At 36.4% G+C, this 15325-nt stretch overlaps 1 protein-coding gene across 3 annotated transcripts in view; it reads left to right on the forward strand.

Moving 5' to 3' along the window:
* VAV3 (vav guanine nucleotide exchange factor 3) overlaps positions 1–15325 on the forward strand; it is a 396323-nt gene that overhangs the window by 336660 nt on the left and 44338 nt on the right. For all 3 annotated transcript variants that reach the window (XM_074381320.1, XM_039460910.2, XM_039460911.2), the window contains one exon: positions 9452–9517. In XM_074381320.1, the coding sequence (XP_074237421.1) occupies positions 9452–9517 (66 nt within the window). The remainder of the gene's footprint in view (positions 1–9451; positions 9518–15325) is intronic.

The following is a 15325-nucleotide window of genomic DNA, read 5'->3' on the forward strand; positions in this document are numbered from 1 at the left end:
GCTGGAGAAGGGAGGTATGGTTGAGTGGAGTTAGTAGATCTTTCCTCCGACACCTCTCCCTGAAACTTCAGGAGTCTGTCACTTCAAAGACTTCTTTTCCTTTGCCGTAGATTAAAAGGAGACTTCTAATCCTTTCTAGACCACACAAGAATATTGGCTCCAATAGAATTTTCTAAAGCTCTGTATTTTTCCTCCTGATCTAAAATTCATATGTCAGTCTGCATCATAGTCAGAGGAAAACAAGAACATTACAGAAATGTAAGAAAGAATCAGATCTCCTTTGTTAAGGAAACAGATCCCGGACACCAAAAGACTCATTGCTTTGGGTTTTAAACCAGACAGTACACGTCTCTGGGAGCTGGTAAATGCTTTTCCCTTCAGATTCCTATCCAAGGGCATTTCTTCATGAAGTCTCAAACTTAGGTTTTATCATAGCAGTGATACTTTTTAAGGCAGTGTTGGAGCTCGTTTTCCCGGTGTCCTTCTGCTCATCTTGGCTTTTCTTCTAAACATCCTCTCACCACCGATGCATTAGCCCCATCCCTTGTGTAAAATCAGTAGAACCTAAGGCAGAATTGAAATCGTGGCTATGGGGATAAAAAGCTGTGTGAAAGTGTAGAGCTCAGTCGTTATTAGTTTGTCCTGTAAACATGAGACCTTGATTTTGACAGGTATTTGCCTGTACATACTGAGTTAAATCATAGTCACTAATTATAGGAAAGGAGAAAAAGGCAGCCTGTGACTATACTAGGACAAGGGAGGCCTTGGGAGAGATGATTATAGAAGATAATAGGCATTAGTAAAGGTCTGTAAGAAATATTTTCCCTGGGTGATTGTCAACTGGCTTTGATTAAATAGATCATAAACTGAGTTTGCAGGAATGTTTCCAAGTGTACAGACTGTGTTATGGGAATTGGCAGCCCTCCTGACAAAGTGGGTGAGTTCTTAATTGTTAATTCTCAAGACGGGCATTTTTGGTTAACAGTTCTTACTTCTATTTTTCCAATACTTGGTACAGAGCAGTGTCGGTTATAATGTACTTAGACGAGGATACTGCCATCTAAGTAGAAGTTCAGACAAGGAAGTATTACCTCTACTTTTCTGGAGGGTAAGGGAGTATAATTATGGGGGGAAAGTTCTGAGGAATTTTGTTGTGGTCCTTTTTCTTCCATTATTTTATTACCACATAAGCTACATTCTGCCATAATTACTAAAACTTTGTGTCAATCACAGAATACTTTCAGTGGGCCATGAATTTGGAATTGCATCTGACATGATTATGGATTTGATACCACAGTGGTTTCAGTAGAATGTGCATGTGCACATGCCCTTAAGAATTGAGGCCAAATAATTTATCAAATTATAACATATATTGCATTTTAAGTATTCATGATAATCTGAATTGCTGAAGAACGAATTAATGAATGCAATTTCTAACAAGTCAACCTTTATGTGCTTCAGAAAATAGACCCCTTCACACTGAGTTAAAATGAACATCACTAAGGAACGGAAATGTCCTTGTCTTCTGTAAATAAATGCTATCAGATTAAATTACTGGCCTGGCATGGTGGCTCATGCCTGTAATCCCAGCACGTTGGGAGGCTGATGTGGGTAGATGATTTGAGGTGAGGAGTTTGAAAACAGCCTGACCAACCTGGTGAAACCCCATCTCTACTAAAAATACAGAGCTTAGCTGGGCATGGTGGTGGGCACCTGTATTCCCAGCTACTCGGTAGGCTGAGGCAGGAGAATGAATCGCTTGAGCCCGGGAGGCAGAGGTTGCAGTGAGCAGAGATCGCGCCATTGCACTCTAGCCTGAGTGACAGAGTGAGACTCTGTCTCAAAAAAAAAAAAAAAAAAAAAAAAGATTACTGACTGACACATACTATCCCTAAATAAGAATTTGTGGATTAAATATTTTTTTGCCAACCATAACCGAATGGAGTATTGTGGGGACATTGCAAAAGTGCTTATGTAAGCAAAGAACTTTGGTGGTAGCCAAGACATTGGAAATCCTTATGTCATGCTCTCCATTTCACAGGTGAGGATATTGAAGTTAAGAAAGGTTGAATGACCTACTCAAGATCAGAAGGCCAAGAATAAAACCCAGGCTCCCAACTTCCTAATCAGATCAAATGATCACCTCATAGGATTTCACAAAAATTACAAAAATAACCAAAGCAAAGATGAATTAAGGAAAGACATTGTGTGAATGAGATCCTTGAATATCGTGTCCATAGTCTATTCATTTTTAATTCCTTAGTATGTAGCAAAGTGCCTGGTGCATATTAGGAAGTCAGTAACCTTTTCTTTAAAGCACTACTTTTGTTCTTAGTAGAAAAGTAGCATTCTTTAAAAATGTCTCATGCTGCCGTGAGCATTTAGTGTGTATGGTGCTATGATTAAGAATATTTTCTTTGTAATTACTTATGATTAAAATTGCTAAGGATAGAAAAACATTCATTTGTTGTTTGTCAGTATTAGAAAAGCGAATTTCTTTGGACCTTTGTTAAGCCTGGATTGTTTTTTGGTTATATGGCTTCTCATCAAGATGTGGTAGAACCTGGTTCTTTCCAGATTTTGCATTGAGTAACAATGTGGGTTTTGGCTTACCTACATGTAGACTGGTTTTTGCTTGCCAATTTTTTTTTCTATCATTAAAGGTATTCTCTTGTTTACTTCATACGCATACACACACACACACACACACACACACACACACACACAGAGTCAGAAGAGTATGATTTAGGATTGTATCATGTACATCCCACCCAGTGAGACTTTGGAGAAAAAGCATTAAGACAACCATAATCAGAGGATTCCCTTTCTTGCTGCAGAAATACAGGAACCTCACTAAATACATATTTGAATAACAGAAAAAACACTCTGTAAAGTCTCGTTCTAGTGTTATATTCATCTCATCTACTAAGTGTAGAAGTACAGCTTATGGCTTTTAGTGTTTTTTTTTTCTCAGTTACATTTCACAATTTTTAATTTTTAAGGGTTTCTGAGACTTTCATCTGCCAAAATTTTCAGATGTAGTAAACACAATTTTGTGTGACTTGGAAAAACCAACTGGAATTGAGGCCTTTGTCATATATTTTGATGATTCAATGCAATTATAAACCAATGCAAATTGAAGGTAAATTTAATTTCAGAGATTCTAGACTAAGGTGAAAGTTTCTTAGACTTATTCAGAATTCTAAGCCAATGGCAGCCTCTTTACAAGTAAACTATGCCAGAAATATAGACTGTCTTTTGAACAGCCTCATGAACTTTCACTATTTATACAATTGGACAACAGTTAAGAATCATATCCCCTTTTGACTAAGAAATAACAAAAATGCATAGCTATGGTTTTATTCTTTTGTGTGTGCACATATAACTTTTGTGTGTGACCACCATATAACCATAGGCAGATATGCTTGGCAAATTTTCAAGGCGTTCACTGGTAGAAAGTGCATATCTTACTCATATAGGAGGCAATTAACAATGAAAGAATATATGTACTTTCAAGAAACCATTTCAGTAAAAGAATGGACTATCAGGAATATAATATTTCCTGTTCAGGTGAAAGTGATACGAGAGTCTATGTTTCTCGTGGCTTAGCAAATTTAACAAAATATAAAGAGAGTGGTGGGATTATACACGGGATTAGACATTTCTATTTTAATAACACATGAATGGTCCAAATAAAAAAGGAATACTTGAAATGAAATAACTGATTGACAATAATTAAAAAGCAGTATTGTAGATAAAACACGTATTTAGCATTTGCAGATAGTTTCATGCATGTTAAATCCTTGCAGCAACCTGGTGAGGCATGTGTGGCAGATCTTGTCATCATCCCCGTTTTACAACTGAGATTTGCCAAAGGTTGCACATCTTTTTATAGCAGAGCTAGGAATAGAACAAGCTCTTCTGATGACACATTCCTATGATACTGCCTTTCTGTGTTTTCCAAGAACTATCCCTTATGTATATCAAACTGATGATGGTTACAATATGCAGCTGTGATTAAAAATCTCTTCTTACCAATGGCCAGTTTTTGGCTGGGTCTTTTCCTGATCACCTCCTCTTTTCTGTTTTTTTTCTTACATGTCCTCACAAACTTCATCAGAATAATTCCAAAAATAGTGTGTCCATCTTTCTGTCCATCTTTCCTTCCTTCCTTCCATCTGCCCATCCACTGTACACTAACTTATGTGTACAGTGCATTCACCTATATTCCCATAATTCATGGCCACACTGTACATGTTCTTTCCCCAAACCCTCAAAGTGTGTATTTCTGACAGCGGGAAGTGACTGGGCAGGGTGACAGTTGCTCTGGCCATTACCCATGTGTGATAAATTGCTTAGTAATCTCCACAGCACCATCGTGCATAAGTTGAGAGTGTTCAGGGCATTGTAACTTGGGAGAATTTCCAGTCATTCATAAATAACCATTAATCTGTCCCTTTTACATTCAGCTTTCCACATCTGTTTCAAATTGTTCAGTGCTATTCCAGGAGTGCATTAAAGCTCCAATCCAGGTAGTATTAAGGGGATAAATGAGCCACAGGGAAGAGACACTGTATTTTTCTCAAAGCAATTCTTTCTCCTCAGAGTTAGGAGCCAAGCAATTTACGATTAAGATTTTTGGAAGATATGCTTTGTCATTTTAAGCCATCCTTGTCTGTGGGTTTAAAAATGAAGTTTTAGCTCTAGTATCCTGGCATGCCTTAATGTATTTCTCTGTACAGGTAGATTGTGAATATCATTTCTATCAGCAAACCTGAAGTAGTTTCAATTCATTGTGATTCAGTGTGGATTCCTATTTAAGAAAAATGAAGAATAGTTAAAACCTAAGGTGAGTTAGAAATAAATAAGTGCCTGAGTATGCATTTATATTTGCGATACTCAGAAATGTCAGAGAAAGTTGTCAATAATTTTAGTTTGATACGTTTTTCTACAGGAAAAAAAATTGCTTTTCAGGAAAAAGGCATTATTATTTTATGATTATAATTTAATATTATTTTGCTTTATGTCTGCTCCAGGTTAATGAAAATTATAAAGGTACCTTTTTTTCTCACCATATTACTACCCATAAGCTGTTTTTTCAGGTGCTTTCTAAAGAAAGTATTTCATAAGAATGACCCAACCTGTACCGTTAGATTTTAAAAAGTCTCATCACATAGTACAGAGATGCCCTGCAGAATAAATGCATATAAAGATAGCACGGTATGGTGTATCAGATGACACATAGTATGAGAGAGGAATCTTTTCAAGTTGACCTTGAACATGCTAAGGGAGTTACAGAACAAATATCAAGCAAGAGGATAACTAAAAGATGATTCCATATCTCTGGCATTTGTAATACTCATAAAAGGGATGACAAGCTGATTATCTGACCCAGAATAAAATGCCCACGCAGTAATGTAAGGAAGAAAATTCAGTTGCATGTCCCTCATCAAGGTCCCTCATATCATTACATAAAATACACTAAATCATTGGATATCAAGTTGGTCTGTTTCATAGTTACAATCTGCAACTTCATCCATGCGTAGGGGATTGACAGCTGCTCTACCAGTTAGTATTAATGAATTACCAATGTACATCCCACACACATCTACCAAGAAACTAAAGAAACCCCTCCTACACACTACTTTGTTTTGAATCCTAGTAGGATAGGATAAAAACTAGGATAGTCTCCTAGTTGTAGGCTAGCTATCTTTTTAATAAGTGGAAATTATTGAATATAGCACATATTATCCCTCATAGCTAAAACCTGAGGAGACTAGGAATTAGTTAGTAATTGTAACTTTATTCATATGGTAAAACAAGTTAAATTATCTCTCATCTAAGGAATGCCTAAGACCATTTAAGGAATGTGACCTGATCTGCTAGGGCATTTCATTAAAGACAAAACAATTCAGGATGACATTGGCAGCCTGTTTAGTGAATTTTTTTCCCTCCTGAAGGACCTCCAAGAGTGTCCTTTAAATGAGATGAGAAAGAACAAAATGAGTTTTGATATGATGACCATGTATCATATCTGATGACTTGTTTACCCGGAACAGTTTCAGTTTATACCTTTTGTTCTGGCATAATTATCAGTCACTACCCATTTACTCTCAAAAGGTCTTGATTTGGATGGAAAATTATATGTTCAACTAATTTTAGAGCATTTCTTATACAACCACGGTGTCTTCCTCAACCATCTAGTATGATTTCAGTTCCCAATTATGCCTTTTGTGTGGAACACCTGTTTCTACAAAGGAAGAAAGAAAGAAAAACTATGCCAGTCCATACACCTTCATCAACTAAAAAAAATCATCTCTTTGTTTTTACTCTTTTAATCTTTTTTTCCTTATCCTTTTTTCCCTGGTTGTGACATTGCACTCCCCAACACTGTCCTTATAGAACATGTCAAGGACAGGTGAAAGAATGTCACCATATAAATATTTTCCCCATAGAAAGAGGCAGCTTAATGTTTTTCAATGCTTGTCTGTGTGGGAAAAAAAATGTGACACATAGTTATGGGTTACTTAATGACAGTGATACATACTAATAAATGCATCATTGTGCAAATGTTATGGAGTGTACTTACACAAACCTGGATAGTATAACCTACTACATACCTAGGCTACACATATAGCCTCTTGTTGCTAGGCTACAAACTTGTATAGCATATTACTGTACTGAATATTTTAGGTAGTTATAACATTTGTGTATCTAAACATAGAAAAAGGACTGTAAAAATATAATATAATCTTATGGGACTATCATATATAAGGTTAGTCGTTGACGGAAATGTCATCATGTGGCACATGGCTGTATTTTATCCTTTTTAATGAAGAGAAATTTACAGCCATGCTCCTTGTTGACATGGAACTATCAGATTTATTAAGGGCCTACTCTGTGTCTGACATCTTGTTATACAAAAATGACTGAGGGATTGTCCCTTATGTAAAGGAACTCACAGTCTATTAATAGAGAAGACCATGTTGAATAATAATTACATATACTACTAGAAGTGAATACTACTAAAATACTACTAAATTATGTACCACCAAGGGTATGGAAAAGTGTGGTGGGAGAACAGGCATGGGATTCAATCTGGGATCTGCTCCTTGGGGAAGAGATGACAGAGTGTCTGATGTGTGAACTGAGTTTTGGAGGAGGAACAGAATGAAAGTATCAATTTATATGAGGGGCTCTGCATCAGGTTTGCTCTGAGAAAGTAGATAGTATTACACTGGCCAGCATACACTGTCAAAAAAATATCACTTACTCTCCTGTATGTTGCACTCTATAGATGAAGGCCTTTTGTCGTTGTTCTGAAGAAGAGTGGAAATCAACAGTTTACTATTTTTATGATAGCCGTAATTTTCCAATTTGTTGGTACACCTTCAAATGTACTTTGGAAGACCATTACAGAACTCTCTCTCTCTTTGGCCTTTCCTCTGCAAAACAGACTTATTTCCTTCATTACTCTCAAAGGTCTTGCTTGTTTTTTTAAGCATTCTTATTCTTTTCTCTTCTGAGCTTAATCAGTGTATGGTTCCCACCACACACCCTTATATTTGGCACTCAGCATTCAGGTAGCATTGCAGTGTGTTTATGTATAAAGGTCTGGCTAGTGGGTATAGCCCTAAATATCATACTTATTTACTTGTATCTCACTGCCATGCTGAAAATAAAGCATCATAGGACATGTGATAAACAGCTGACTGAAAGAAACAGTTCATCCAACCTTGTAGTTACTGCTGCCGTCACTTCCAGGTCTCAGATTCTTCTCTTTCCTGATGGTTTCTTTCTGCCTTGCCATTTCACTAATTTCTGTAAATTCTGTCTTCTATCTTCTCTCTATATTTTATCCCATGACAGCCTTGCTCTAATTTCTGGATTCCCCTCTAAGTCATCCAAGTCTGTGTTGTTTGGATGGATCCTCTAGTCACCTCCTACTTCCATCCTGCACACTTTCCCCAGTCTTTAACTCAAAAACAGATCATCTTCTCTTCCCATATCTAATCCACTGGCTACTTTAACAGACTCAGTTACATAGTGTCTTCAGCACCTGTTTCTCTCCCTCCAATCCCTTTCCTTACCATGGTACCAGTTTCCTCATGACATTCTCAATTCCAAAAGTGATATCCATCTAGGAGCCATATTCCACCTTGGTGCAAGTTTAAGTCTCCTAAAACATACAACACCTTTAAAGAAATGCCATCACCAATGATAGAATTCAGCTATTATTGTCAAATTGTTTTCTATTTTTTATCTTTATGTCCCACTGTCCTTCATGAGTCTCTATTATGCTTGCACAGAGAGGCAACCCTTTATAGAGTTTGATTTCTGGCTCTGTACTTGTTAGCTCTGTGGCCATGGGCAGGTTATTTACCTTCTTCATGTCTCATTTTCCTCATCTGTAATGTGCTAATAGTAATGGGACCTACCATAAAGGATCATAGCAAGGATTAAATAAAACATTCATAGAAGTCTAGCACATATTAAGGATTCAATAAGTATTAGTATTTTTGCAATTTCATGGCAAAACAACGGTGACATTTTCACCAACTTAATAGAGACCTATTCTCCAAAATCTTAATGGTCTTCTTCTGTTAATAAATACCCTATTTCTTTTTCTTAAATCTGAAAATCATCTAAAACTTACGTCACACTGTTTTCTATTTTCACATCTTGACATATCATCTTGCTAGAGAGACATTCTCTTGTCTTCTGATAGGCCAATAGTATCCATTTATATGGAATTGCTAATTATATGCCTTCACAAAATTCATATTATCTGCTTGTACCAATGAATATAAAGGCTAAAGATAGAAACTGCCATTATCTCTCTAACACAAGGGTCCCCAATCCCCAGGCCACTGATCGTCACCTATTAGGAACTGGGCCACACAGCAGGAGGTGTGCAACTAATGAGCAAGCATTACCACCTGAGCTCTGCCTCCCATCACATCAGTGACGGCATTAGATTCTCATAGGAGTGCGAACTTTACTGTGATCTGTACATGTCAGGGATCTAGTTTGCACACCCGTTGTGAGAATCTAATGCCTGAGGTGAAACAGTTTGCTCCTGAAACCACCCGCCACATCCCCAGCACCCACCCCACCTCGCCCCACATCTCTGGTGTCAAAGACTTTGTTGTCCACTGTTCTGTAGGAATGAGAGAGATTAAAGCTAACAAGATGGAAGGGTAGGTTGAAAAATAAACTTGAATTATTTTATGCTCATGACCTGAAGCCAGATGTAAAGTTGAAAAACCAAAAAAACCATTTCTGCTTTTGCTTCCTTTTCTGAGCCACAGTAAGTTAATGCTCAGGACTGGATATAATACATAAGAAATTCTAAGGATCCTAAGCAACAGTACTCTATGTATGCTACATCATGGGGTTGTCATTTGCGGTAAATTTGTTCTTAACGTTGGCATTTTTTTTTCTTATTTAGGGTAGAAATTTAGCATCTGGAGAGGTTGGATTTTTTCCAAGTGATGCTGTCAAGCCTTGCCCATGTGTAAGTACTAGTATCTTCATTTTCTCTTGCTTCATTTTGTTTTTGATGCTCTGATTAATTGTGCAAAATTCTACAAAGGATGCTGGCCAGATCAGTTATCAATTTTATTAATATTTTCTAGAAAAATTATTTTCAACATCATGATTCTATTGTCAGAGTATGTTTTTAAATGTTAAGAAAATATATACAAGAGGCAAATTTAACTTAGTAGAACTTATAAAACTAAGTCTAAAGGTTTTAGAAGAAATAAACCATAGCTACAAATTAGATGCATTGTTCAAGTTTCCCCTTTCCCACCGAAATGAATATGGTATGGTCTGCTTCCAGTCACTTGGGTTACAGGATGACACTACACTTCAACTGATGTCTTTGAATGCATGCTAGAAAATTAAAAGTCCACAAACTCTTCAATTAAATGTCTAAATAAATTTTCTATACTTTAGTGTGTCATTACTGTTCATATGTCATAATTGAATTTTTTGAAAATATCAGACACAGATAAAAGGAGAATAAATGAACATTTACTCAGTATTATGGGTGAATATAACCTAAAATGTACTCCCTGGTGTGTTATGATACTGATAAATGTCTGTGTAGGGTAACGTGATTTTAATGTCATAAGTTGGTATTGGGGTGATTTTTTTCTACATGACTTTTTAAGTTGTTGACTCTGAAGTTAATGAAATTCCTTTACTAATATGATGGAGATGATTGCCTGAGGGGGGAAAAACTTTCCTTGAACTATATTGCTTGCTATATTTCAGTAGTTACTGAATTTCTAAACTGGACATTCTTTTTAATGTTAGAAACATGAAAATCCGCCATCCTTGATTTTCGAAAGTACACTATAGGATGATTTACTCCACTCATTCAAGCTTTATTTTCAAAAGCAAAGAGAATAGAAAAGCAGCTATTATTCTGTCGGTTCTGTGTCCTAATATCACATTTTTAACTTTTAGATTTAGGGGTACATGTGCAGGTTTATTATTTGAGTAAATTACATGTCATGGGGATTTGGTGTACAGGTTATTTTGCCACTCAGGTTCTAAGCATAGTACCTGATAGGTGGTGTTTAGATCCTCACCCTCCTCACAACTTCCACTTTCAAGGAAGATCCTGGAGTCTGTTGTTCCCTTCTTATGTCCATGTGTACTCAGTGTTTAGCTTTCACTTGTAAGTGAGAAAATGTGTTATTTGTTTTCCTCTCCTGTGTTAGTTCACTTATGATCATGGCCTCCAGCTCCATCCATGCTGCTGCAAAGGGCATGATCTTGTTTCTTTTTATGGCTGTGTGGTATTCCATGGTATATATGTACCACATTTTCTTTATCTAGTCTACCCTTGATGAGCATCTAGATTGATTCCATGTCTTTGCTATTGTAAATATTGCTGGAATGAGCATATGCATGCATATCTTTATTTGCAGGACAATTTCTGTTTCTTTGGGTATATACCTAATAATGGGATTGCTGGGTCAAATGGTCATTCTGTCTTAATTTCCTTGAGAAATTGCCACAATCCTTTCCACAAAGGCTAAACTAATTTACATTCCCACCAGCAGTGTATCAGCATTCCCTTTGCTCTGAAACCTTGCCAGCATCTGTTATTTTTTTACTTTTAACAAAAGCCATTTTTACTGAAGTGACATAGTATATCACAATAGTTTCAATTTGTATTTCTTTAATGATTAGTAAAATTGAGCATGTTTTCAAATCCTTGTTGGCTGAATGTATGTATATCTGCTTTCTAAAACTGTCTGTTCATGTCATTTGCCCATTATTTAATAGAGTTGGTTTTTGGCTTGTTAATTTATTTACATTTTTTAGGTGCTGCATACTAGACCTTTGTCAGATGCACAGTTTACGAATATTTTATCAGGAAATATTTTATCAGAAAAACATTCTGTACATTGTCTGTTTACTCTCTTGATATTTTCTTTTGCTGTGCAGAAGCCCTTTAGTTTGATTTCCCATTTGTCAAATTTTGTTTTTGTTGCAATTGCTTTTGGCATCTTAGCCATGAAATCTTTTCTAGGTCCTATGTCCAGAATGGTATTTCCTAGGTTGTCCTTCAGGGTTTTTATGGGTTTAGGTTTTAAATTCAAGTCTTCAATCTCTCTCAAGCTGATTTTTGTATATGATATAAGGAAGGGGTTCAGTTTCAGTCTTCTGCATACAGCTAGCCAGTTATCCCAGCACCATTTATTGAATGTTTAGTTCCCACTTATAAGTGAGAACATGTGTTATTTGCCTTTCCTTTCCTATGTTAATTCACTTATGATAATGGCCTATAGCTCCATCCATGTTGCTGCAAAGGACATAATCTCGTTTCTCCCCATTACGGAACAGGGAGCCCCAGCCCCATTGCTTGTTTTTGTCAGCTTTGTCAAAGATCAGATGGTTGTAGGTGTGTGGCATTATTTCTGGGCTCGCTGTTCCATTCCATTGTTCTATAATGTTGCATATTTTTTATCTTAGATTACATTACAGTCATGAAAGATTATTGAAGTTTGCTGCAACTCTTGTTTAATTAGATAAGCTAAAATGATTATCTAGTTTTTTGACTTTGTATGAACAAGATTCAGGCTTCCTATCTGTAAAGTAGTAACGTATATATGTAGGCAGGTCACAGGATATTATACGTTCTAACATTAAGAAGTTTAAGAACCTAAAGACATTACATCAGGGATATTAAGCACTGAATATACCATGTACTGTTTTCTGTTTATGGAACTGTTTTTGTTTACAGCCTCTTGAATAAGGCATAAAAATTAGCATTTGAAGTTTGATTTTACGGACAATCTGGTACAAAGTAGGTATTTTATAAATTACTGTTGAATGAATGAACAAAGGAGTAAAAAAGCAAATGCAAGTCCCTAGCTGTATATACCACATTACCAATGGAAGACCTTAATTAGACCAGCCTGTAGAATCATAGCAAATGATATTTGCTGACCCAAAAAGTGTCTAGAAGGAGAAATATGTTCAGAAATTTTAAGATGACAGAATTGTAGAGTAACTTATAATTGTAAGTAGGACTACTAAATATGGTTGTTTTATAGTAGCAAGTAGCTACTTTAAATTTTACTGCTTAATGAAATTACAGATTAATTTTTTTAATTAGAGGACAAGTTAAGTAAAAATAAGTAGAAAGATGAGAATTTGAAGGAGACGGGATACTTTGAGGAAGTTTGGAAAATGGTATTGCTTTTGATTCTGGGATATATTATTTATCAGGGGTCTATGAGTAGTGCTGAATATTCCATTCCAGGCTTAAAATTTATTTTCCTGCATATGCCACATCCATCTCCTCAAAACTTCTGTGGTATGCAGGTAGAAACCTAGAACTGAGGGAAACACAGGCGGTTCATGAATGAGTCAATTTTATTTTTAGCAATATGATAACTAGAGACAAACCCGGAACTGCAGCACAATGCAAACTTGGGTAGCATCTCTGATTCCAGGAGTGCTTAATGGGTAAACTAGGAGAAAACTCATCCCACTGACAATGATATGCCCACCTTGCTATGGTTCAGGATTGGAAAACAAAAAGGAAAGCAATCTCCCCTGGGAATTTCTAACCTAAATCCAAAACCATCTAGACGAAGGGCTGGAATTAATACCAGCTCTACTACCTAAATAATGCTAAGCTAGAAATGTAGTTTAAAGTTATTCCAGATTGTGCCACTGAACTCCAGTCTGGGTGACAGAGCAAGACTCGTCTCAAATAAAAAATAATAATTAAAAATTCCACATTATTCTCTCAATGAAAATTCAAATTCTCTCTGGATTGGAGCCTCTTTGCACACATTCCTCAAAGGATTTTTATACATAAAGTCCAAGGGAACATACATTCACAATTTTGAATCATTACATTCATGCAGAAACAAATCACCTTGTACCAAGGTCAGCAGAAGCAATAAAATATATACTTAAACCCACAAATATAGCAAATATTTGAATTTTAGATTCAAAAATTTATGCTTAATATTCAAAAATTCAAAATGTTATACTTAATATGGTTTAAGAAATTAAAGGAAACAAAAATCTAAGAGGAAAGCAAGGTACTATATAGTTAGGCATATATGAAAAAGATTCAGGTATAGTAATTGAATGGATGGCATATCAGACCCAGTTGTGTAGGAAATTAGGAGGAAAAATCTGAAGAAATTTCTCGAAGAACAGTTGGAGTGATGAGATACAAATATATTTAATAGAAGGAGAGAATAAAGATAATTGCAGAAAAGCAATATTCAAATAAACAATGGCTGAGAACTTTCTAGATTCTGTAGTAAAACTCTAATCTTGAGAGTCAAGAAACATATATTAAAATTAATTAACATCTGGATACATCATAATGAGACTGGAGGACATTAAAGATAAAATATTAAAACTAAGTGAGAGAAAAGGCAGATTATCTATAATGGGTTGATAATTAGACCCAGCTAACAATAGCAGTAATAGAAGCAACAAGAGTTTCCACTTCTGGTAACTGTTGAACAGCTCCTATTGGACCAGTCCTCCCACACATAACTACAAGTTGGGGACAAAATATTACAACAAAACTATTTAAGGACACTTCTCAGGAGAAGAGTTGACACTTGGAAAAAGGAGTGGAACTAAGGTGAGTTTATTTGTTTTATGGCTAACTTGAGGGCAGGCACTGGATTTTGTCATTCTGGGTGGCTAAAATTTAGATAGAAAATTTATGGTATTTCTATAAGGTTGTATTACAACCTTAAAGGTATTATAACCTTTAAAGAATTTCTGTAAGGTTCTATAAAGTTTGTATTTGTATCCATACAAACCTTATAGAAATGCTATAAGGTTTGTATGAATAAAAATAGCATTTCTATAAGGTTTGTATGGATTCCATGTTCTCAATAAAATGTTTTTTAAAAACAGTATGTTCATAGCAGATGTTTAGCAATGTTAACTGATTATGGTGCTGCTGGAAAATGGTATTAGGGAAAAATAGTAATCATATGCTCAAAGATGAAAAAGTTCCCAAAAAGAAATTATCTATTTTATTAAATATAAAGTACCTGTCCAAACAGGGACCCATAGTACACAGAAGAAAATGCAGAGGGCCCATGACTGATGGAAAAGGATAGGACCCCACCCTAGTAATAGGAATCATGGCTGAGAAGGTAGTTCTAGATCCTCACATGTTGGAATGCACCCACTGAAGAGAGAAAACTTCTATTTGGACACTTCAAGATGGAACAGCATCAGTTGCCTCTTCTGTTTTAGAATCTTATGTCACTTTGTTCTTTTTGGATCTCCAGACTTTTTAAAAGCCAAAGGAGTCCACAGCCAGAATATTTTGAGATTCTTCACTCTCCTCCTTCCTTCCTTTCTCTCTCTCTCTCTCTCTCTCTCTCTCTCTCTCTCTCTCTCTCTCTCCTCTTTTCTGTTTATTCTTTTTGGCTTAAGAGTAAACATACAGGAGCAGCAGCTCCAGCAAGTACCACAGGTTGTTGGTACAGATCTGGGTGAATGTTTTGCCTAGCTCCACGCGTACCTGTGGGACAGAGCTACCTGCTCCCCAGAAAGAGGAGAAGCTGAAAGCAGGGAGACAGGTGGTATGACTGGGCGGGTCCCACCCCCACAAAGACTAGGAAACTGAAGCCCTCTTATTGAGAGTTTCACAGCCAGCACATCAGTTCAAGCTTGGCCTGCGACAATTGAGTTCAGTGGGAGAAAGGACGTCTCCCATAGTTGAGGCGGGTCTAAACCTACCTGTGTAAACAAAAGCCAGAGGAAGGTTACACAGCAGCTGGACAGAGTCCGTGACAGCCCAGCAGTG

The sequence above is a fragment of the Saimiri boliviensis genome, chromosome 11, assembly GCF_048565385.1.
Source record: "Saimiri boliviensis isolate mSaiBol1 chromosome 11, mSaiBol1.pri, whole genome shotgun sequence".
Classification (NCBI taxonomy): domain Eukaryota; kingdom Metazoa; phylum Chordata; class Mammalia; order Primates; family Cebidae; genus Saimiri; species Saimiri boliviensis.